We start from the raw sequence: 25,875 nt of genomic DNA on the forward strand, positions 1-25,875 counted from the left end.
GCTAAACCGGAAATCAACCTCATAAACTTTTTCATAGTATGCGTGTAATTTCTCCTCTAATTTATTAAATTTCCCCAAAAACCTCAGTAAGTGTGTCTATGTATGCGTGAAAACACGTCAATTTTACTCGTTGAATTCGTCCACATTACAAATACAACAATGTAAACAAATGGGTTTTGGAGAGTGATACGTACGAAGGATTTATATCTTTACTAGAGTGTTTTTGGTTTGTATATTTGTTGTACCTTTTTCCTCTTTCATACTTTTTGTTTAGTGTTGTTTACTCAAAGCAAAATCAAAACTGTAAACACTTAAGTTCTTGTTTGAATCGTCAATATTATTTATTATCGATAGTTTGTTAATAAATTACTGATTTAAATTAAATTGCCGCATGGTAAAATAAAAACACAAGGTAATACTCTTTTAATAATAATAATAAATAACACTAGCACCTCTACTATGGGAATGTTGAATTATGAATGCACATGTGTAAATAATAAACTTGTAGAATTTGTATTTGTACATTTAAAAATAATTAATTTATGTCTCAATTAATATGCAATTCTTCACTTATTTTGGTTTATTGTAATAGTTTTCAAAACATTAGAAGCTTAACATGGTTTGATAAATATTGCAAAAATTGAATGTAATTAGAGATAAGCTATTTCATCACTGAGCAACTCAATTGATGGTTTTCAAAGTCCACAGCCCGGTGTTAATTTATTTACAGTGATAACACAATAATTGTGATGAATAAGTTGTTACTTGTTATGCATCTAATTAAACAGGAACAGCAAAAATATTTAACATGTCTAAAGTTAGTTTTTCCTACCTGAAGACAATCCATTGAGCTAACCCTATTTTCTCATGTTTAGTTACGATGAAATAAGTGAGTTTGATGGTGAGACACTGTCTCAATTTCCCATGTTGGGATAAACAACATAGTACTGCTGGTCGTCGAGAGTGACTCATGTTAGCATTCGGATCGGTGTTGGAGATCATGAGGGTTTTTATAAGTACTGCCTACCGATAAGATATATTTTGGGACTGTAATATTCATACATTGCATTGTATGCGTCGCAATCTGACTGTAGGTCCTTTTTTTTGAAGGATAATTCAAAAACTTAATTCCATAAGTATCTTAAGTATATTTCTTCTTGAGGAGATTAATATGGTTAAGCTTAATGCCGTCTACCAGAATGAGGTAAAAACAGAATACAATTGGATTTTAATAAAATAAAATTTAAAACTAAAAGTTGCCTTCGACTATTCGGGTTCTATTATTCAGTGCCACCGTTGTGCAATGGTACAATTTCTCCCAACTGAGACTTGCATTTAAAATATCTAAAGCTTTGTTCATGCTAATTGTAAATTTATCGAAGAATCAGACACGAAATTCTCTTAGAGTCGGAAATTTTTCATCGGACGATATGGAATGTAGTTAAGGCCGATTTAAGAAGTGGGAGCTTTCGTGTAAGTTGTAGTTGAGCTGGCTATATATCATCTTATGCTGGAAACATTAAGCTTCCAGCATATAACCACTATAAGTCAAACGAGCTATACAATCCAGTAACTTATAAAACATGTTTTTAGAAAGAGCGGATCCGATGTCCGATAGAATCTAAACTCTTTCTCCACAATCAACCTCTAAACCTTACCATTTTTTGACTTAGTTGCATCTTAAATTTATTATCGCCTTGAAGATCAAATTGGGTAGACTTTTTCACCCTTATTCAGCAAATGTAGTATAAATAAGGAGTGAAGTTTTAGTAATATTTAAGAATTCCGGTGGTATAGTGGTTTCAAGGCAAACCAAGTAATTTAGAGTACAAACCGGTATCCGAAAACTGCGTTTATAAAATATCTTTGAAACTTTTCAACCACATAAAACTCCGAACACTTGAGCACCGTAAGGCGCTATGATCCAAAAACCGGCTTTTAGTCTCTATACATACACTACCGGTCATAAGGTTAGAAGCAGGGATTCAAGAAGTAAAATCATCATTTCTCCCGTTACGTGATGGATTAGAAAAAAACAACTTTGGTAAATGAGGGCCTATAATATAAAATTTGGGTAAAGGAAAGATTTAGCTAACGGATCTTTCATGGCAAATTGTTGAGTCAAGAATATGCATTGAATAAATTGACGTTATTTTGGGAAGTGCGTGCATTTTTTTTTTCGGAAAAACGGTTAAATATATAAATGAATTCTTCTTCTTTGAAATGTGCAACAAAACATGTTTGACAATGGAGGAAAGGGCAAGAATAGATGTTTATTGCTCTTAAGGTCTTTAATGCTTTGCTTAAGCCCGACAAAAAAATCGAAGTGAACATTGTGTCAGCAATTAGTAAAAAACCCATAGGGAAAAAGCTAATGTTAAGGGCAGCTTATCCACTGTTAAATACACGATTCGCCATGCTAAACACTTAAAGCACCTGAAGCTTAAGAAAAAGCCACCACTTAATGACGAAAGGAAGAAGCAACGCCTGTGTTTCGAGAAAGATCACATGAGCTGGTATGTGCAAAATGAGGAAAGCAATACGGTGACATGGAAGCGCTTATTAATGGTATCAAATTGGCCTGGAGTGAGAATTGTTTGGTCTACTTCTAATCTCTTTATAAATCTTTAAAAGGTAAAGGATTAAAGTACAAATACTTGCATTTGATTTCCATTTATTTCATGTGCTTCTAACCTAAAGACCCGATTTATTTTCGCATATTCTTGACTCGAAAATTTGCCATGAAAGTTCCGTTAGCTAAATCTCTCCTTTGTTAACAACAAAATAGTCCTTCATTTACCAAAGTTATTTTTTTCTTATCCATCATGTAACGGGAGAAATGACGATTTTACTTCTCGAAAATGCCTGCTTCTAACCTTATGACGGGCAGTGTAGTCCCAGGATTGAAGAAATAGCTCTTTTCGACTCAGCTAATTTCCTTCTCATGGTTAGACCAGATCGATACACCAAGGTACCAAACAATTTCCAAATTCTGTCTTGAAAGCACTTCCTTTCTCGAATATCTAACTCCTCCATCACTGAAGATCATCATTTTGGACTTTTCAAGGTTGACAGTCAGATTCCAAAGATCGCAGTAGCGGTCCAATTGGTTGATCATGCGCTGCACTCCCTCAACTTATTCCGCCTGAGAAATAATTTAGTCATGGCAATCGTAAATATCTGAACTCAATACTTCCTCCAACTTAATCGACAGTATCACTGATAAAAAAAATGATGTGCAAAGTACTCAAAGCACATTCTTGCTTTACTCCCATCTGCGTTTCAAATTTTTCCTACGTAAGTTTTAGGATTATTGTTTCCATACATTGCTTTCAACAGATTCATAATTTTCCTTGAGATTTCTAAAGCATAAAGCTTATAAAATAACAATGCACGGGTAATGGAGTCAAAGCCAGCTATGAAATCCACAAAGAGATCATATAGTTTCATCTTTTTGATTTTAAAGTAATCGTCAATTTTGAACAGGGTGAACATTTGATTTACAGTCGATTGGTTTTTCATCAAACCCACTTGGAACAAGTTGGGTATGTTTTTATCATTAACCTGTGAGCCTTTTAAAAATAAATGTACTAAATAACTTAACTGAAAAATTCAAAAACGCAATACCCTTATAATTCTCGGCATTATCGTAGACACCTTTTTTTATACAAGGGATAAATTTTGCTTTTTTGACGCAGGCTGGTACTTCGGCGGTTTCGAATATTCTATTAAACTCTTATACCTAGATGTCGCCCCGCCCTATTCCCCAAACAATTATTGTCAATTTGTCTACTATTTTTTGTATTATTATTATTAAAATGTATGTAGACTTAGCTGCTGAGGCTTCTGACTCCTAGAATGTGATTAGAATCCAAGATTGCTTGTCAGCCTGTGCAAGTGGGAGGGCTTTCTTTTTTTAGAAGGTATTGATGTGTGAGAGCAGTGTGCCCTAGTCGTAGTCTTCCGAAAGTAGTGTTCATCTGTCTTGAAGTTGAGGTTGGGTAGCTTGGTTTAGATTTACCAATGTTGATGGAACTGTAGAAATGCTGGTAATTCTGAAAGTCATTTAGTCTATGTGCTTTGATTTTACGATTGTTTCAAATAATAAGTCACGTTTTATCAGTGCAAGCACAGATTTCACAGGGGAAACATGAGCAGCATTTGCTGCTTTATCAGCTTGTTCTTACCGAAAATCCCAGCGTGACCGGGAATCCAAATTAGTTTTACTTTGTTGGCAGAATTAATGAGGTGGTCTCTTATTTTGCTAATTATGACAGTTCTGTTGTTGGGATTTCGTATAGCAAGTATAACTGCCAAACTGTCCGAATAACTCACTAAGTGACCTTATAGTTTTGATAATCAGCCCTATCATGAATTCCATCGTAATCGGGAATTTTTACGAATCTTGAAAAACTGTATCATGAAATCCGTTCGTAATACAAAATTGTATGAAAATTTCCACTACGAACGGATTCCATGATACAGTTTTTAGGGATTCGTAAAAATTTCCGATTACGATGGAATTCATGATAGGGCTGATTATCTCTGCAGTCTTTAAGATCGCAGTAGCTTCAGCGGTGAATACAGAGACAGTATTGTCCAGAATTCTAATAGACAGAAGGAAACCATCTTCGTAGGTTGAAGCAAACGATGTGCTGTATTGGGTTTTGGAACCGTCTGTGAAAATTATTTTGCAATTTTTGGACCTTAGGGCATCAGTAGTATCTTTGAAAAAAGATCGGTAGATTTATGAGAAAGTGTGATTTTTGTTGTGTTAAGTCATTTCCATGATAAAGAGGAATCTTCGATGAACTATGGTGGGCATCCTGAATAGTATTTTTCGTGTTTAATAACTAGAAGTTCCATAGATTTGGCAATTGTTATAGCGGTAGAAATTGCTGAAGGTATACGTTTAAGATACTTTGATTTATCAAGCGTTTTGACGTCTTCATCAATAATTGAGCCTTTGCTATTCGCAAATTTCACATGAAGTTTAGCTCTGTTTTCAAGAATACGCTCTTCTACTAGGGGAAGTCCAGCTTCTGCCATTGTTTTACGTATTATGGTGGTTGGGAGAGCATTTAAACTTCTGTGTGCAGCTTGGTGGTAAGGAGACTTGATATATTTTATTGTAGTTTTAGGAGAGTTTCCGTAGATTGATAAACCATAATTTATTTTCCTTAAGACTAAAGATCTTGTTACATTACATAAAGTATTTATATGTGCAAATGATTTTTTACTGGATATATAATTTACAATATTGACCCTAGCAGCTAAGCTCTTTTTAAGTTCAATACAGTCCTTCTTAAAATTAAATTTACTATTGAAAATACTACTAAAATACATATGTTAGTTACATTTTCTATACTGATATGATTAAAGTTAAAAGAAACTCCAGTACAAGATGTTTTACTACATATATGCAAAGTTTTGCATTTATCTACTGATAATTTAGCGCCCGAAGTAATAGACCATGTTGAAATATCTGCTAGAATATTTAAAAAGAGAGCTTGATGTTCTGCGAGGTTATTGTGCTTACACATATATACAATGGTCAAGTTGCGAATATTTAGCTATAATATCACTGACGTCGTCGAAAGCAATCAGCAATAACACGACTGATAAAGGAGAACCTTGGGGGATTTGACATAGTTGAAGATTTTGGGTCCAATACCCCAAGCTTTGATTTTTCTAAAATTTGATGGATACCGATTTTATCAAACGCCTTTTAGAAGTCTAGGGACAATATTGTGACGTAATTACAAGCCGATAAAGCTCGATATGAAGTAAAGCATCATATCAGCCTTTGTTTGCTTTGAAAGCGACTTGGTTCGCGCCTATCAGATTGTTTGATTCAATAAACCACAAAAGTCTTCGCAATTACTTTTTCCATTACTTTGGAAACGCAAGGAATGAGTGAGTTGAGTTGGGCGATATCCGTTAATAATTTTTTTTTATACTATTATGGTAAAAGTCAAAATTAAAAAAAATTAAAACAAAATGTGTATACTGGATAACACTAACACTGCAGAGTCAATTTCTGACAGAAGGCACGAAATACCACATTACCCAGGAGGTAGACTTTCAGACATTCAGTGCGTTTTTTGTTATTGAATTATCCCAAGTAACTCTTAACCATAAACTAAAACGCAGCTATGCAATGAGCAGAGGGGAATCGTTTAAACTTGGAAACTTACTTTTCTGGTCTTACATTTTTCAAATTCGGAAAAGAGATCATCAAAGTCTAAAGAATTTAATAATTCCTTTTTAATGGAAATTATAGATAAGCCTACCAATCTCTCTTGAGTCATGGTTGTCCTAAGATAAATTTTAATAATTTTAGGTTTGGACAAATTACGTTCTCCTGAAGCCACGGTGGACGGGATTGTATTAAGGATTTCGAGAGCAATTTCTAAATTCGGAGCAAATTCTTCAAGGTTTGAACTAAATTAAATTTAACACATCTAAACTTGAGCTTTATGGTGTAACAAGCGGGGATATTACGGTTAACTCTTGAAACAATTCTTCTCCATCTAAATCTTTAAAACTACCTAATGTTATACATGACATTCTGCAAATTAAAAATGAAAAATTGATGTTATATGTATCAAGCTGTTCAAACCTTTCTGTAATTGTTTGAATGGCTTCATTAAGAATTTTGAAAAAAAATCGACTATAAATCTTTGTTTCGGGTCTAATATAGTTTTAGGACATTCATCAGCATAAAGTCTTTTTCTCCTTCATTTTCATATTTAGTATTTCCAGGAAACTAGCATTTTTGAATTTCCTAAAACTTTTACATATGCCAGTTGACAGGGGTTTAATCGGCTAAGATTCCAAATGCAAATTGTCAAAATTCGTTGTTGCCTTGGTGAAGTTTTTAATTCATTCTTATAAAATATCTAAATAAAAGTTTTAAATTGGCTCATTTTGAATAAAATTCTTACTTTTCTTGCTTTGTAGTAAGTTTTGTTGGTCACAGGAATATGTTTTTAAAGAAACAAAGTGAACTTAGAAAATTTTCCAGTCGTTTGTGTAAGCGTCTGGTAGCTCTATTCGGAATTAACACATTTGTTTGAAAACGACTATCACATTTTTTTTGTGACAACTTTTTAAGCATCAATTTGATTATCACCTTACGTAGATCAAATTCGATCATTTTGATTGTTATTTATCAACAATCACCTTAGATTAACGGACGGACTTTGTAAATATACATATACTAGTTTTGTTTATATTTTCTAAAACATTTTATTTCCTAACGATTCTGCAATGTTTTTTGCCTTTTGATTTCCTATAGAGGGGCTTCATGTGTTTCTTCTAAATTTGTTTTTAAAGGTCTCAATGCTAGTCTCAGAAAGGGGTTTCAAAGTAAGACTTGGAATTTTTTTCTTATAAATATCCCAACTCGTTACGGAACTTGAAAAAAAGGTTATACAAACATTTAATTGTATCGAAAAATTTGACTGCATATAATGAGCATCGAGCAGCATCATAAACCACTAAATTTAAGGAGTACGAGCATCATGGAACGAAAAATGCTCTTAGTTCCAGGGGTCAAATTCGATTTTGAACAACCGCTTCTTTTTTTTTCATATGCGAACCATTATCATAACTTGGCTTCAACAGTTACAGTTGTGTTCAAAAAAATAGGAGTGCCTGTACTTTTTAGATTAAATCGTGACTCAAAAGTTGTATAATTTTTTAAAATTTATTTTTTTTTTCTACAAAATAGGTAATCCAGTCTTTTATTATTATGCTTAAAGACTTACTTACTTACTTAAGGTGGCGCTACAGTCCGGGGCGGACCTGGGCCTCAACCAACAAGCGTCTCCAGCCAGCTCGGTCCCTAGCTAGCTGTCTCCAGTTTCGTACGCCAAGTTGGTTGAGGTCCTCTCCCACCTCGGTGCGCCACCTGAGTCGCGGTCTTCCTCTACTGCGCCGTCCCTCGGGATTGGATTCGAAGACCTTCCGGGCTGGAGCGTTGATGTCCATCCGCTCTACATGACCTAGCCATCTAAGCCGTTGGACTTTGATTCTGCTAACTAGGTCAGTGTCGCTGTACAGCCCGTACAGCTCGTCGTTATATCTTCTCCATTCTCCATCTATGCGTACGGGACCAAAAATCGCCCGAAGAATTTTTCTCTCGAAGCATCCTAAGACGCTCTCATCTTTCTTTGACAGGGTCCAGGCCTTAGCGCCATATATGAGAACCGGGATGATGAGTGTCTTATAGATGGTGATTTTACATGCTCGAGAGAGGACTTTACTTCTCAATTGCCTTGTAAGTCCAAAGAAGCAGCGATTTGCAAGAGTTATTCTTCGTTTGATTTCAGCGCTGGTGTCGTTGTCTGCATTAATAGCGGTGCCTAGGTAGACAAAGTCCTTAACTACCTCAAAGTTATAGCTGTCCATGGTGACGTTTTGTCCAAGACGTCGTCGTTCAGTGTCCTTTTTTGATGACAGCATATACTTGGTCTTGCCCTCATTGACCACTAAACCCATCTTCTTCGCTTCCGTCGCAATGCTCAAAAACGCTCCACTGACATCACGCTTTGATCTTCCAATTATGTCAATATCATTTGCGTATCCGATTAATTGGATCGACCTTTGGATGATTGTGCCTCTAGTGTTGACGGTTGTGTTTTGCACAATTCTTTCCAAAACGATGTTGAAGAAGTCGCATGACAGTGCATCGCCTTGTCTAAAACCTTTTTTGACATCAAATGCATCGGTAAAATCTTTTCCGACCTTGATAGAGCAGCGTGCATTCTCCATCGTCATTCTGCACAAACGGATAAGTTTGACAGGGATGCCAAAACTAGACATTGCTCGGTAGAGCTCTTCCCTATAGATGCTGTCATACGCGGCTTTAAAATCGATAAAGAGATGGTGGGTATCGATTTGAAGCTCCTGGGTTTTTTCCAAGATCTGCCGTAGTGTGAATATTTGGTCGATAGTGGACTTTCCTGGTCTGAAGCCACACTGATAAGGACCAATCAGGTTGTTGACGAATGGCTTCAGACGTTCACATAATACGGCAGAGAGGATCTTATACGCAATGTTAAGGAGACTGATGCCTCTGTAGTTGGCGCAGTTTATAGGGTCTCCTTTCTTATGTATCGGGCACACTATGCTGAGATTCCACTCATCGGGCATGCTTTCTTCCGACCAAATTTTGCAGATGAGTTGGTGCATGCTCCCTACCAAGTCATCGCCTGCTGCTTTGAATAGTTCGGCGGTGATGCCGTCAGCTCCAGCAGCTTTGTTTGACTTAAGTTTAGATATAGCTCTCTTCACTTCGTCAAGGTCGGGTAGGCGGAATTGTTGATCTGCGTCGCCGAGGTTGAGTGGTTCTATCTCCCTTACAGCGGAATTCGGTTCGTCATCGCCGTTATATAATTTGGAGAAGTGATCTTTCCATATTCTCAGCACCGACTGTGGTTCTACTACGATGTTCCCTTGATCGTCTTTACAAGCTTCGGTTCGTGGCTGGTACCCTTGGGAGGTTTTTTTTTTACCTTTTGGTATAATTTACGAACCTCATTCCTGTTGGGACATCCCTCTATCTCCTCGATCGCGCGCTTCTCATGCTCTCTTTTTTTTTCGTCTAAAAAGCCGGTGTTCCTCTCTCCTCTTCTGCTCTAGAGCTCGCGAGCAGCTCTCGTCCTTTTGTGCAGCGCCGTTTTGTATGCCTCTTGTTTCGCTGCGTGAGCTTGCCGGCATTCGTCGTCAAACCAGGGGTTTCGCTGTGGTGGCCATGTGAAACCTAGCACTTCAGAGGCGGCATCTCTGATGGCTGCAAGGCAATGTTGCCACTGGTTTTCAATGCTTAATGCAGGAAGCATAGGACTCCTTAGGAGGTTATTAGAGACTCGATCGGAAAATCGGATATCCGTACCTTGGCTACAACGAGGTAGAGGTCCGAGTCAATGTTGGCCTCTCGGAATGTTCGGATATCCTGGATACTGGAGAAGTGTCGTGCGTCGATCGCAATGTGGTCAATCTGGTTGACGGGTGATTGATCAGGAGATTTCCATGTCCCCTTGTGGATATTAAAATGCGTGAACTGCGTACTAGCTACCAGAACGTCTCGCCCCGCAGCGAAATCGACCAGCCTGAATCCGTTGTCGGAGGTTGTGTCGTGCAGGCTGTATCTCCCGATTATGCCACCAAAGATGTCTTCTCTTCCTAGCTTGGCATTAAAATCTCCTAAGACAATTTTAATGTCATAGCCAGGGCACTGCTCATATGTCTTGTCCAAGTGCTCGAAGAATATATCTTTGGTGTCTTCATCTTTCTCCTCTGTTGGGGCATGCGCGCATATTAGGCTTATGTTGGCGAATTTAGCCTTGATGCGGATTGTCGTGATGCGCTCGCTCACACTGTTGAAACTCAAGACTTTTTGCCTGAGCCTAGTTCCAACAACAAATCCACACCCAAATAGACGCTGTCTTTGTTCTCGGTAGCAGTCGCCTTAGTAGATATCGCAGTCTTTTAGTTTGCGGTTGCCCGGTCCATCCCATCGCACTTCTTGGATAGCTGTAATATCTGCCTTGCAGCAGTTTAGGCCTTCCGCTAATTGTTCGGCTGCACGTGGTCTGTTAAGAGACCTAACATTCCACGTACATATCCGAAGTTCGTTGTCCTTATTTCGTTTGCGTGGGTTGTCAACAGTGAATCCGTCCGTATCCGAGGCTTGTTGTTGCTTCGAAACTATGATGTTTTTACGTGGCCAGGAAGTCACCCCGACGGCACAACCCCCAACCTGGAGGGCCAGATCCTTAGTATAACTCCAAGGAAGGGGAGCCGGATGAACCGCTCCTTATAGGCCTGGGCTCCGAATATGTAGAAGAAGCCCTATAAGGTGTTCACTAAGTAGTTCAACCTTACTGGAACTGTAGACGCCACCGTTGATTCTGTCTCGAGAATTCGTCCGCTGCCGCCTGGATAAGGAGAGGTGCCTTAGTGGAAACACCTCTCCCCCCTCTCTCGTTTGCTGCCCCCAACAACTTTCCACTGGGGTTGGAACCCAATGTCCAGTTGAGGTACTAGGCACCCGATGTTCACCGCGGGGAGGTGAGAGTAGGAGTTGATAGACAGAGGTGGGTTTTGAGAAAAACCTGTGGACGCTTGTGTCCTCTTGAATGCACATGTCTACCATTTGAACATCATGCTTAAAGACTACTTTTTTTTTTTAAACACATAAGGTAGTAAAAAACATGAATTTTATTAAAATAAAGCCAATACGAATTGTTTTACCCGTAGCATGATGGTTAGTGCGTTGGACTGTCATGCAAGGGGTCTGGGTTCAATCCCTGCCTGTGCCACCTTAATTTAAAAAAATAATTTTCGCGGGTACTGCCTCTTGCGAGGAATTGACAAATCCTTCAAGAGTAATTCTTGTCATGAAAAAGTGCTTTCTCAAAACTAGCCGTTCGGATTCGGCCCAAAATTGTAGGTCCCTTCCATTCCTGACAATAGTACTCGCACACAGGAATGGTTGAGAGTTGTAAGTCACTAGGCCCTGGTTCACAACGGACTGTTGCGCCACCCCATTTGATTTGATTTGATTTGAATTGTTCAAAATAATGGAGTAAACAAAATAAAGTATAAAAAAAACTAAAACAAAATATTCAATATTAAGATTTTTTGTCAGTATTTTGTGGAAAATCATTTGTTTTTTATAATTGCTGCACATCTGCGTGGCATAGAGTTCACAAGGGCCTGACAACGCTCAACTGGAATTTGGTTCCATGTGTCCTCGACTGCGTCCCACAACTGCCTCGAATTCAAGGGTCTTCGTCGAGAAACACCCTTTTTCACATCTGCCCATAAATTTTCTTTGGGGTTGAGGTCAGGCGACTGAGCTGGCCAGTCCATGACCTCAACCCCATTGACCTTAAACCATTTCTTGGCAGGCTTACTGGTGTGTTACGGGTCGTTGTCTTGTTGAAATACCCATTTAACCGGCATATTCCAATTCGAATAAGGCAGCATCACACTGGACATTATATCCACATAAACTCGCTGGTCCATAGTGCCAATGATTTGATGTATGGGGCCAACACCAGCATATGAGAAACTGCCCAATGCCATCACTTTAGCACCTCCATTCTTTACCAAGCCAGTTCTACCGAATAAAACAATTTTGGTCTCGTCAGTCCACAAAATGTTTCGCCATTTCTCTGCAGGCCAATTAGCATGGCTTCTTGCAAATTTCAAACGAGCGGCTACATGTTTTTTTTTTTAAACATCGGCACTTTTCGTGGACTGCGAGCGGAAAGATTGTGTTCCAACAATCGCCTTCTTATTGTTACGCTACTTACTGCCAGTCCTAGATCTTCCTGGATCATCTTAGAGGACGCAAAAGGATCCTTTCGGCTGTATCGAACAATACGACGATCGTCATTTTCACTCGTTACCGTCCCCGGGTTTCGACTTTTTTTTCATATTTTACAGCATTGGCGATCATTTGGTGAGAGCACCCCAACATCAGCTTTATATCCTTATACGTTTTTCCTTCATTTCGCAACTTTTTTATGATTTCCCGTTTTTCGTCGGTGCAGTGGTTTCCTCGGCCCACTAAATAACCAAACTTGTTTAGATATTCGATATTCCAACTATTTAATATTCCTATTTGAATTTAGTTACTTACTGTTTATTTTTTTAAGTTTTTGATTTTGATTTGTTTGTATGTACAATATAACTCACACTCCTATTATTTTGAATAGCCTGATTGAGAGTAAAGAACATTTGATCTCTGGTTACAAATGTAAACGGTTATGAATTGCAAACCTGTTCATTGTTTTATCATCTTTAATGTCCCGTTATACTTACCGGTAGAGAAATGGGCTGATATACATAGTAAAAAAAACACTTGGGCAAATTTTGTAAAAGCACTCCTATTATTTTGAACACAACTGTACTTATTTAAATTCCATGTAATTCAAGCTTGTCTAAAATACACTGAGTCAGTCACATTCCGGTCTTGTCACAAAATATGTCACTTCTATAAACAACTCATACCTATTTATTTAATCTTAATTAACCAACAAAGGAAAAAAACAATTAAAACAATCTAAATTCTGCACCAGACTAGATATACTTTAAAAGTAGCCTTTACAGCAGTCAACATCTCCCATGTTAGTTTCTATACTCGGTGTGCAAAAAAGAAAGATATCTTGAGTTAAATTTTCATTGAATGCAATGTTAGTGCGCAAGAGATAACTTAGGAAAGTTATGATAAATGTTTTATGAGATTATTTTTAGATTGTTTGTGGTTAAAAAATGGCAAATAGCAGTAGTTTTTTCTTTCTCCTGGTAATGCGCCCCCAGAATTGTGCATTTGCACATCTTGCACATATGCTTTTTCTGGCCCTGCCTGGTTTACATATACTCTATTAAAACTTACAAAAAGTAATGTTGTATAACGTCTACTATTTTAGTTGTGAAAATTATGTTGTTATGTAAATTTTGTTGTAACTTTTTAATCGTTTGCCAAAAGTGTCAAATTAAATGTATAGCGCTTAACGACCGTTTCATACTTCTTGATACTAACATCTTTTTTTTTGTGAATATTGTTGTAACCATATAATTTATGTTCTTTAAATCTTTTTCATAAAATAAATAAATTATGTATCTATTTCTTTGTTTCTATGGGTTTGGTTTGTGAATTAATTTTATTTGTAATTAAATATTTAAAGCTTTTATTTCATTTAAGCTTGGAGACTTTGCATATTCATTAACCGTTTGTTCAAAGTAAATGGCAGCTTTTTGTAGCTTTATTTCACACCAAATAAATATTGTATGTTATTCTTTTATTATAGAACTTAAACTCCGCGGCAAAATCCAATCCATTTATACCATGAATCCAATTGGTAAAATTCGCATAAAAAGCATCGGGCAACTTCTACCAACAAACAGGCTGTCCACATCAAATGAAAATCTTCAAACTATAAACGAAAATGTGGAAGCATTTAACTATAACACCGAAAATGATTCAAATATTTCATTAAGTCCCACATCACTAAAGGTTGAAAGTATTATTTCCGAGCCTACAATATCATTCGCTTGTGTTGATCTAACAGAAGACACGTTTGAGACTCCAGTTAGAAAAAATACTGCAAAAGAAACCAATGCACAAAACAATAAAAGTCAAAAACGCAGTAAATCAAAGCCAAACAGTGCGAAACCTCAAGTGAAACAGAAGATTGGAAGCTCCTCCGCTGCTAAGTCAATGAACGAGGATGTATTACAAACAAAATTGTTGTCATTTTTCACTCCTAGCTCGACAGTAAAAAGAGCTCCAAAAAAGCTAGGAAAACCGCCTGAACAAGATTTAGATAATAATTTACCTCTTGCAGCAACCCCACCGCGTAAATTGAGAAAACTTTCTCTGAGGAGAAATATTTTAAGTTCCAATAATGAACAAAATTCGGTAAAGAAACCGAAAAAAGATATTGAAAGAGATACACCTAAACCAAAAATTAATCTCAGGTCAAAGAAGAAGTTAAATACTCTAAGAGAGGAAAAATTGGAAAACTTCAGTGAGGTGGAAAAAGTCGCTGAACCCACTATGATACCGGGTGTAATTGATTTATGTGATTGTGAAAGTGATGAAGATATAAAACCATTAGATCCACCAAAACGTCCTGCAACAGTTAAGTCCGAAAAATCAATTTGTCCGTCATATAAGGTTGTTGAAGGAACAACGTTTGCTGTAGATGGTTTTAAATTCGGCCGGATAGAAGGTGTAACAGCGTACTTTCTATCACACTATCATGCCGACCATTACATTGGCTTGACAAGAAAATTTTCCATGCCACTTTATGTATCACAAATAACCGCCAATTTAATGCGTGAGTTTATTCCAGTTGATGAGAAATATATAAATGTCCTTCCCATCAACATAACAACAGAAGTTGAAGGTGTTCAGGTCACTGCCATAGATGCAAACCATTGTCCAGGTGCAGTAATGTTTTTGTTTCAACTCCCATGCGGTAAACGTATACTTCACACAGGAGATTTTAGAGCATCTATTGAAATGGAATCAAACCCATATCTAAGCCAGCGAAATATAGATCTTCTGTATCTCGATACTACTTACATTTCACACAACTATTCTTTCCAGACGCAAGAACAAAGCATAGCTGATGGACTGAAATTCGTTCGAGAGTTTAAAGAACGCAATGAAGGTAAACGAATACTTTTTGCAGTTGGAACTTATTTAGTAGGAAAGGAAAAGTTTTGGCTACCAATTGCAAAAGAGTTCGATTTTAAAATCTGGACAGACAGTAATAGAAGGAAAATTATGCATGCTATAAATGATGAGGAAATCTTGCAGAGACTTGTCACAAAATCTCGAGATGCTGACATGCATATTATACCAATGATGAAAGTTGGTTACAGAGGTATCGAGGCTTATTGGGAGGATCACTGTGATGCGTATGATATGATCTTTGCTATAAGACCAAGCGGTTGGGAAAAGAATTCAAAACCACAATTTCGAGGCCAGTTAAATATAGTGGGCATTGAATATTCCGAGCATTCCAGTCACAATGAGCTGAGAAGGTTTTTGAGTTTTTTAAGGCCCCAACAAGTTATAAGTACCGTTCCTTATGGAAAGGATCTAACTAAGTGTCCGGACGTGCCATTGTCGTGGTATAAAAAAGAATGTTTTTCACCAATAAAAAAACAAGCTTCATTGTTAAAATATTTTAAGTGTCCAAAAACAGAAAATAAAATAAGTTGATGTTTATACAAGTTTTATTTAATTTCATTTTTCTGTTCTTTTTTGGTGTATGATTTTAGGATCCGAATTGTGTAAGTATACCGCACATTTTTGCTTATTGGGCCAGCTGCTGTTTAAAGTTTATATCCCGCGAATCCTTAAAACCCGTCTTTTGAGTGCCACAGAAAGTCGAAAAGCCGTCAAAACAAATGGATTTAATGGAAGAAATTGGAAAAAAGGAAGAAAATGTAAATGTGAATATAGAATTTCAGTACTTGTATGTTCAGTGGAGTAAGTATTGTGCGTGTCTTGGCCGCATAAAGGAGAAAAAAGCCTGAGCAGAGTATACAACATTAGAAGAATTCTACCCAATAAAATGTATGCAATTTTAACCCCAATTTAAAAGACATGATTATATGACTCGTAATAAAGAGCAGTATGAAGTGCCAATGATTGCCGTTTTTTAATTCACGAATTTATCGCCATGCTCGGTTTCTTAAAGAAGTAAATCTAAAAATAAAAAGTGTTATAAAAGCGTTTTATTTGTATTCGGTTTAAACCCATCACTGCACAGGTTTTAATGGGCATAACTATCGGTTTGAGTTTCTGCATGATACAATGACCCTTTTATAGAGTTTAAGAAGAGAGATAAACGACCAACATATTGCCATACTTTATGTTAAGCTAGCATAGTGGTCGTTTTTTTAAGAAAACGAACAGAGCGGCTGGCTTTTGGCATATATACAAAACGGCAATTGCTGGCATACTCAAAATTCAAAAGTTGAAAAAAGAATGTTACTGCTAATTACTGTTTTTGGAAGTATCCTGTTCATGCGACTGACGAACTGGGTTAATAAAAATGGCACACTTAATGAATGTCAAACTGGCTTTCGTCCAAATTTTCACCCCTAGTACTATCATTGATATCAACCACAAGATACCAAATATATGCCTTCTTTGTAGATTTTCAAGCCGCATTCGATAGCGTAGATCGAGATTTAATATTTTTTGAATAATCTGCTGGCGCAAAATCGTATCGTCACTTCCTAGTGGTGATAGGTTAAAGGTGAACTAACGACGAAAGTTGGATCCATCGGATCCAGGGTTGTGTCACCTAAGTTACCTTCTCAGGACGTAGGAGCAAAAGTCCAGATATAGCTCTGAAGAACCAGCTCTAACAATCTCAGTTAGGCGCAGCCATCATAAGCCGGCCATGAAAGGAAATATTAAACTGTGATGGAAAGACAAGTATATCAGATGAGCGGACTGATAATGTTGACAAAATTGCGCCAAAATTGGTAAAGAAGGCATCTTTGGTAGGCCTATCGGAAGACATGGCCTACACGACATCACATCTGGAAACGGACTCAGGCTTATCGACTTCCTAGCCGAGAAAAACATGGTGTTAACTAGCACTAGATTCCCTCGCCCAGATAGCCACAAAGGTACTTGGCGGTCCCCCGATGATCGAACATGCAACCAAATCGATCATGTTGCTATTGACAGAAGCTTGCAAGAAACCCTACGACGGACGAGATGTGTCCAGAGATCCACTGGCAGCTTTACAAACAATCCATCAGGTATGCTGCAGAAGAGGTTCTAGGTTTCCTGTTTTAACAGTGCGGAGTTTTTATAGAAGAGTCAAAAATAAAACAACGGGATTCACTAGCCGCCCTGGAGCCTGCAAAGATAAGGAGGGGAATACCGTAGTCGATACGCAGTCAATGCTAAAAATCTGGAGAGATCATTTCAACCAGCTGCTTAATGATGATGATGTCAACGATTCCGCCAGCGAGCAGCCACGTCAAATCAATTTGGTTAACGATCTAGAGTTCCACCCAGCCGATCAGAGTGAGATAAAACTAGCCATCACCAGGCTGAAGGCGAACAAAGCGGCACATGATGACGGTCTGCAGGCGAAGCTTTTTAAGTACGCTGAAGAGTTGGTCGGAAGAAAGCATGCACGACGAGTGAAACTTAAGCCCCATCTGCCCGATCCATAAAAAAGGTGACCGCCTTCTCTGCGCCAACTACATAGGCATTAGCCTTTTAAACATCGCGTACAAGATCTTGTCCAGCGTATTATGTGAACAGCTGAAGCCATTTAATGACGAACCTTACCTGTATAGCAAAAGTCTTATATGAAAGCAGTATATTAGAAACGTTTACTACTACTATGGGGCTTACGCAGGGATGCACTTTGAGTACGCTCCTATTTTATTTGTTCTTCAATGATATAGTTACAAATTTAAATGGCGGAATTAAATTGCGTAATTTCAGAATAAAAGTACTGTTGTATGTAGATTACAGTGTTCTTTTAGCGATACACCTATAAAACTAATGGTCTTTGGCGACAGCGCGCGTCAAGGAAATCATGTGTTAAAGAGGACCAGTTGGGATAGCAGAGCACTATAAATATCTTCGCCTAGCATTAACCCAACAAAATAACATGAAGATCTATTTAGAAGAAAAACTCAAGAATATAAACTCAACCTATGCGTCACACTGGAATGCATCAGAGAAAACCTTGATGCCACACTCTATGCCGAACAAGCAGGATTTCGCGCTGGATCCTCCTGTATTGATCATTGTAACACCCTGCGGATCATTATTGAACTGTGCGTTGAATATCGATCAATACTACACCTGCTGTTCATCGACTTCGATAATGCCTTTGATAGCGTTAACAGAGAGTATATCTGTTTAGCTTTGCGGAGGAGAGGCATCCCAGAAAAACAAATTGCTATTATTAAAGCAGCATATGATGGATCCAAGTGTCACGTTCTGCACGATGTTAGGATGTCAGATGATTTTAAAACCCGAAGCAAAGTCAGACAGGGCTGTATTCTGTCGCCAATATTGTTTTTGTTGGTGATAAGCGATGAACTGCGCTCAGCTCTGTCAGGTAGCGGCGGGTTCCAATTGACTTTGACATTCTATTTAAAGCACTTGGATTACGCGGACGATGTGTGCTTACTCTCTCAAATGATCATGGATCTCCATCAAATGACAACAAGTGGGAAAAGTGGAGAGCTTTCAATACCTTGAAAGCATCGTTTCCATCCAAAGCGGAACCGAACAAGACGTCATCTGCCGCATCAGCAAAGCGGCGTTCGGTATGCTGTCAAAAATTTGGAGGAATAATTTTAACGAATCTGTGCTTCTTTATGGGTGCATCACTTGGAAGGTTACTTTAGCCATGACAAGAAAGTTGCAAACCTTCGTAAATATATGTCTTCGTGACATCCTAAGGATTTTGAGGTCAAACCGTATTTCAAATAAGGTCCTTTATAGAAGGACAGGTCAGGAACCTATAGAATCTATAATAAGAAGACGTAAGTGGCAATGGATTAGACACACGCTTCGAAAAAGTAACGACTGCATTGCAGGCCAAGCAATGCAGTGGAATCCGCTCACAGAAGAAGGAAGAAGAGCCGGACGACCGAGATGCACATGGCGCAGTACAGTCGAGGAGGAATCAGCGTCACTAGACAAGAGTTGGAGGGATCTGAAACACATCTCCGGAAACCGTACACGATGGCGCATAGGCGTAGTAGAGGCCCGATGCCCCTTAAGGGGTTCCCAACGGACTTAACAAGTCTGAGGACCTAAGTAAGTAGGTAAGTAAGTAATCTAAAGTGATAGTATCTATTATTTCTGAGTGATTACAATTAGATATTATTTTGGTTTTCTGTCGAATTGTTGAAGCCGTCTTTTTTTAAATTCCAAACAAAGTTGGTTTAGCTTAGTTTATAGTTCATTTTTGCTTGGGCCGATAAATACAAATCACAGAATTGATAAAAATTTGGCGTTTATTTTCAAACCATTATTTTCTCACTTCAACTTACAGAAATTTATTTTTTTCAAGGTTGCGTTAAAAAGGTGCTGGTGACTACTCCAATTGTCGTATGAAAAACGATACGAAATGTGTTCGGTTCTAAACCTTTTTTAATTAACGCTTACCAGATAAATACTTGCTCAACGGTATCGAAGGCTTTACTCCTTGTGCTTTTCTATGTTTTGGCTCACTGTTTGAAAAACTCTTTGAACCCAGATTGCTCAAAAGGTTGAATGAGAATAATTTCGTATTTCTTAAATTGTTTTGGGATTTTCTAGGTGACAAAAACCTAGTTGAAAACATGTTATAATAATTAAAACTTAAAATAAGGGCGTGAAAAACAGATCTTATCCTTGTTTTCTTTAGATATCCTGAAGTGTCAAATTTTTTTTTTCATGTGATTGTTGAAAAACAAATATTACGTCAATTTATTAACTACATATTTATAATCATTTCTCCCCTTAGAGGTCCAGTTTCTGAAAAAAAAACATTTTTTTTGTTCCAGGTTTAATTGATAGCGTATGATTTTCAGCATATACCTAATGCATAATGAATACGATGAATAATTTAAGTAAAATTCGTGTTAGAAGCCTAGAAGAACTTAATAACAATCAAAATGTATTAGTCATAAGTCAGGGTTGTCAGTCTCAAGATAGTTTCTTAATAAAAGATTCAAGTTGTCCCAACGTTCTATTTGAAAGTGAAGGAAGCTTATTGAAGAAAACCAACGAAACCTTAACAGATCTACGAGAAGAAGGAATTGTACACTTGAAAACGACAATAATGGAAACGGAATCGAATATTGCCAACCCAGTACTTAACTCAAAAGTAGAACTAACGGGTACTGTAACAGACTCAATTCAACACAAAACGAAACAATTTGAATTGAAGTACGATTTTCCAAATAAAAACAATATTCTTGAAATAGACCAAACCCATTCCGTTGATCTTACGAAAGAGGATTCTCTAAGTTCACAAGAACTGTCAAAAACTTCTCAATTTTCCGGTGATTTAGAAGCCGAGGAGTTAAGTGCAATCCTCGTTAAAAGATACAACAATGAAACTGATGTTGGTGTAGCTTCTGAACTTTCTGAAGAAATTTCAAACGAATCGTTCTGTCTTATGGATTTTGTTGAAACGGTATATGGAGACGGATGTAATGAAATTGATGAAGATAAATCTGCAGAAAATTCTGATGGTATTCGTCAATCAAATATTGATGCAGAAAATACTGTGGTGTCTCATGATGACAGTCCATCCTTTCACTATGAAAGAGTGGCAACTGAGAGAATAGTTCACAGTGAAAGTGAAAAGAGTCAATCGACAAACTTCAAAACTTATGAAAACACAATTTCTGAGGCAAGAACTCACATAGCAGATCAACATTTTGATGCAAAGAAAGAAAACACTTACAAACTTGATGGAGTGTCATTAAATCAGATTGCTTCCCTTCACCACAAAGGTATAGCGGGCACAAGTTTTTCCATTGATGATTTCAAATATGGACGAAAAACAAAAGTAACCGCCATTTTTTTAACACATTTCAACTGGGATCATTATCACAGCCTAAAAGGAAATTTATCGAAGCCAATTTATCTGTCAAGGATTACAGCTAAAATACTGCGACAGCTAATACCTGTAAATGAATCAATGCTTAACGTGTTGGACATAAACAACACCGTTAAAGTCAATGATGTAAAAGTAACTGCATTAGATGCAAATTATTGTCCGGGTGCTATTATGCTTTTATTTGAACTGCCATCGGGACTTCGTATTTTATATACAGGAGATTTTCGAGCTTCGTCGGAAATGGACCTTAATCCACATCTTACAGCGAGGAAGATTGATCTTTTGTATTTGGATATGTCATATATATCCAGAAGAAATAATCTCAGTCTAAGAAAGGTTCCATATCAGTCTCAGGAAAAGAATATATCTGATGCTCTAAAAGTAATTCGGGAATTCAAAAAAGCCCATATCGACAAACGAATATTATTTGTTTTTGGTCATCGTGCCTTTGAAAATGATGAGTTATGGTTGCAAATAGCTGATACATTTGACTTTAAAGTATGGACTGACGAATTTCGGGCAAAAATGCTCAATGCAATCAGAAGTGACGAATATACCCAAAGAATTGTGCCAAATGCTCAACAAGCTGACATGCATTTGATACAACATTCTAATATTAGCGCTAATGGTGTTAACGAGTATTGGAAGGGATTCAAAGATACTTATGACATGTTGCTGGCAATAAAACCAAATCAGTGGGTAAATCATAAACGTATTACAACCTACAAAGGTGAGATAAATATTGCCGAAATTGAATATTCTGGCCATTCTAATGAAAGTGAAATACGACGGTTTTTGACTTTTTTACTACCAACCCGTGTGATAACAATCGTTCCTGCTGGTAAGGATCGCAAAATGTACCCTGAAGCACCATTATCTTGGTATAAACCAAAATGGTTATCACCAGTTATGAAGCAGGCTTCAATGTTTGATTTTTTCCAAGCAAAGCAGAGCAAATAAGTTGCGCAAAAGCAAACCTATTAACTAAGTTTACAAGTTTTTCTAACTAAAAAGAAATAAATTTATCTCAGAGTATTTACATTTTATTTATTTAACTTTTTATAACCTTAGTATTTAATAAACTTTGTTAAGTAAACGGAAATCTTTCAATTTATTAGCCTAGATAATCCAGAGAAGTATGGAATATGCGTGTAGTTTTATTTAACTTTAAGCTTTTAACGGATGCTTCACAACGTTCTTACGTTAGGATCAGTACAGTACTAGCCCTGGATTGTTACTTAAATCGGTGTCAACTTATTTCTTCCCAGTAGTACTAGGATGTGAAATTAGATCGGGTACTAGTGTTGTGAAGAAATGTAGAAGTATTGGTATTGAGCAATGGAATATTACAGCTTTTTAAGCTAACAGTTGTTAAAACATTATTCCTTATTGTTTTTGATATAAGTTTTTTTGTTAGTTAAAGAACAAAATTGCCTCGCATAAATTATATTTTTAAAATGTGTTAAAGAACTACGGTTAAGCAGTGAAAACTTGTCATAAACCATTTTATTTATTCACTCCAGTAGATGAAGGAAAGATAATTCGAAAAGTGCAGAAAAATCTCAATGTCATCAGCTCCAAAGGTAGCTTCACAGGTGCTTGAGAAGTTAGGCAAGTTGTGCAGTGCCCAAGCAATACGCCGCTTGCTTCATAACCATGGCTTTCATTGTCTAGTAGCTCCAAAAAAAGCCGTTCATAAACAAGAAAAATTAGCAAATTCGTCTTAGCTTCGACAAGGAACATAATTCTAATTACTCTTACTTCTGGAACTTTGTTATTTTCTTAGACCAGTCCAGCAGAAAAGAAATAAATCATAGAGTAATGAAGTTCAGCTTTCAGTTGAATGAAAAAAACATGATCAACTGTACATTTTGACATAAATAAACTTGACTTCATAGTTAGTTAGATTTTTCTTGACTAACCTTCCATAAAAGTTGCCTTAATTGAAAGGTAATTTTGGCAGCTGGCCTATCAGATGCTAGAAACTTGCCTAACTTTCAAGTCCCTTTAGTTTTCTGAACCTGCCCATAGTTCTAAATTGTAATCATGCCTATAACCGATGTCGTCTCGTTTTTTCGACGACTCTCGTTTCCTCTGTCATGTCATTTTTTAAGTGGAATTCCATAAGTTCTTCGACACGACGAATTTGTTGCAGATTTTTAAACGATTCAAAAGTAACAAACATCTGTTAAAATGAAATTAAAGTTTAAATACAAATAATTGTTCAATGTTTAAGAAATGCGGTTTTAATTATTGGTAAATAAATAAGTTATTAAAATGATAAGAGTAGATATGTTTTACAACACGAATAGCGATAGTGATGATGATGAAGAAGTTGGAGTGAGAAGTTTTGAAAAAGCACAATTAATTACAACATGTACATGTTGCTGTTCCGGTTGTTGATGCTCCAAAACATCTGCCTCCAATTCGACGGAGCAATATTCCATGTTTAAAACTTATGCTTTTAAACAGGAAAGGGAGGCGCCTGCGTCTGCATCTGCATCTGTAGCCTGAGTTCGTGTTAACATATGTCCGGATGTAGTCCTCAAAGTATTCGGAAGTAAATTGGGCTGGGATACATTAATTGGATTTCCGGTTGGGGTTAAGCACTGTTTGTATTTAAGCAAATTTGCTACAGCATCTTCCAGCGGAGTTAAATTTGCAATTGGTTCGAAACTCCTCCAGTTTGCCTTTTTATTTTTTTTTATTTTCTTCTTCACTTTGAACTTAAATTCGGCCCAAACCTGATTAAAGCAAACATTAAAATATGTTTTACATTAATGAAATAAGCGATTAAAATGTTTGCCAACCATCTCCATCTCTTACTGGAGGACCCTTGGTGTTCAGCTGCTCAGCTATAGAATTCCATTCCCTTTCTATGTCAGTTTTGTTGATTCCTTTCAAAAATCCCCTGGCCAACTGCTCGTTTCTGTCCATCAGCTCGACGAGGGCCTGGAATTGATTTTGATTTTTTAATTTCAACTGCAAATGTGAACAAATATTTTGCTTTTATTCATCGCGAATAAAGTATAAATAAATTCCATAAAACAAATTATTTAACAAGGAAACTTAAGCTTAGTGTACACGATTGCCAGGTCTGACAATCATTGTCAGATCTGCAAACGTCTGACAATGTGTGACAATGGTTTACACGGTTTGCATATATCTACAAACATCTGCAAATCTCTTGCCAAATATTTGTCTGACAATCTCGACAAACTAATTTGGCCAAATAGCTAGCAATAGATTTGCAAACATTTGTAGATTTTCTGCCAACCGTGTACACACCAAATCAAATTTTGGATCTGCAAATTTATTTTCAGCTCATTGTCACTAGGGATGCAAACGATACATCGATACAAGTTCAAATGAGGACGTTGATTTTGTTGATTTTAAAACCTTATTTGACTCCAAAAACAACATTGGTTGGAAATATTTCCAAGTGATACGTACACTGGTGCTCTGACCTGACTTTTTTTCTAGGTTGGCATTAAATGTTATTCTTAAATTAGACCACTTGCCTTTACAATTGTTTGGCGTCATATTTGTGGCGTCGGCGACCTCTTGCCATAATAATTCTTTTGGCAGTTTATATTCTGGACATCCGACATCCCCCAAACTCCGCCTCATCTCAATTTCTTCAATAAACTTCATCGTATCTTCATGGGTCCACTCCTTCTCTACCCTCTTCCGATACGACTTCTTAATTTTTTGGGCAAGTTTTCAGGCGACGGTGACCGTGTAAATGCCTCAACCGTAATGGGCTGTACATGTTCAGCACTCTCATTTTCAATATAAGCATCCATATCTGAAAATAAATGTTAACATTTTTATACATTTTCTTTGAAATGAAAAAAAAAAAACTTAAAATTTACCTTGTAGTTTTCTCCAAATTTGTCTGCCAATGAATAAATTTGCAAATGTTCCTCAAACGGCATCTGCAAATTTATTCATTGTCAGACGTTTGCAGAAACGTCAGAAAATGAAAAAAAATGAATTTTGTGTACACACGATTGCCACATCTGCAAATTCATTTGCCTTCAAAATGATTGATGAACAAATTTTTCTGCAAATCAATTTGGTGTGTACACGGTTGTCAGCTTGCGTGTACACGATTGCCAGAAATCTACAAATTAATTGGCAGATATTTGTCTGCAAATTAGGAGCCAAACCATTTGTCTGCAAATTAATTTGGTGTGTACACGATTGTCAGCCACTCGAGACAAATTTTTCAGTGGCAGATCTGGAAATATTTGCAGATCTGGCAACCGTGTACACTAAGCTTTAAGGCCCAACTATAATAGGTATAAGCTAGCATATGCGCGCATAAGTAAACGTGCGAATACAAAGAATCTCAATACGAGTGAACATAATGGAGTCTGGCTCCGTTTCGTTAAATTTTTCTCAGTTTCGTTAACTTAAGCACACTTAAGCGAGAGCGATCCCAGTCGCTCGCCGCATAAGTAAAATATAACATGTAGATACGTGAGCAAAATTGCATTATGGCTATGCAGTAATTTCGCAAACTTAAGTGAATTTTCGTTGGGTTTCTGACATAAGCTTATGTTTGCTTATGCCTATTATAGTTGGGCCTTTAGAGTTTTGGGAACTTCCTAGTCTTCGTCGTGAGCAAATTTTCAAACGAGAGACACCGTCATTTTTTTTCATTGTCGTCGTTTCCTTTAGTCTGAATGAAAGAGTTCAACACACTTGACGTTTGCACACGACAACACGA

At 37.2% G+C, this 25,875-nt stretch overlaps 2 protein-coding genes across 3 annotated transcripts; both read left to right on the plus strand.

Annotated features, from left to right (window-relative positions):
* The first annotated feature begins 252 nt into the window (after nucleotides 1-252).
* Nucleotides 253-15,765, plus strand: LOC129951869 (uncharacterized). Of its 2 annotated transcripts, none has more exons than XM_056064218.1 (2): nucleotides 253-412; nucleotides 13,830-15,765. In XM_056064218.1, exon 2 carries the CDS (start codon nucleotides 13,868-13,870, stop codon nucleotides 15,752-15,754), a length of 1,887 nt encoding a protein of 628 aa, XP_055920193.1. In that variant the 5' UTR covers nucleotides 253-412; nucleotides 13,830-13,867; the 3' UTR covers nucleotides 15,755-15,765. The 2 variants fall into 2 exon arrangements, with proteins under 2 accessions (XP_055920193.1, XP_055920194.1); XM_056064219.1 differs by lacking the exon at nucleotides 253-412 and adding an exon at nucleotides 6,348-6,437.
* Nucleotides 15,766-20,120: 4,355 nt separating this feature from the next.
* Nucleotides 20,121-22,100, plus strand: LOC129950661 (uncharacterized). Its single transcript, XM_056062587.1, has one exon. It carries the CDS (start codon nucleotides 20,121-20,123, stop codon nucleotides 22,098-22,100), a length of 1,980 nt encoding a protein of 659 aa, XP_055918562.1.
* Nucleotides 22,101-25,875: the final 3,775 nt, after the last annotated feature.

The sequence above is a fragment of the Eupeodes corollae genome, chromosome 3 (genome assembly GCF_945859685.1).
Source record: "Eupeodes corollae chromosome 3, idEupCoro1.1, whole genome shotgun sequence".
Lineage (NCBI taxonomy): Eukaryota > Metazoa > Arthropoda > Insecta > Diptera > Syrphidae > Eupeodes > Eupeodes corollae.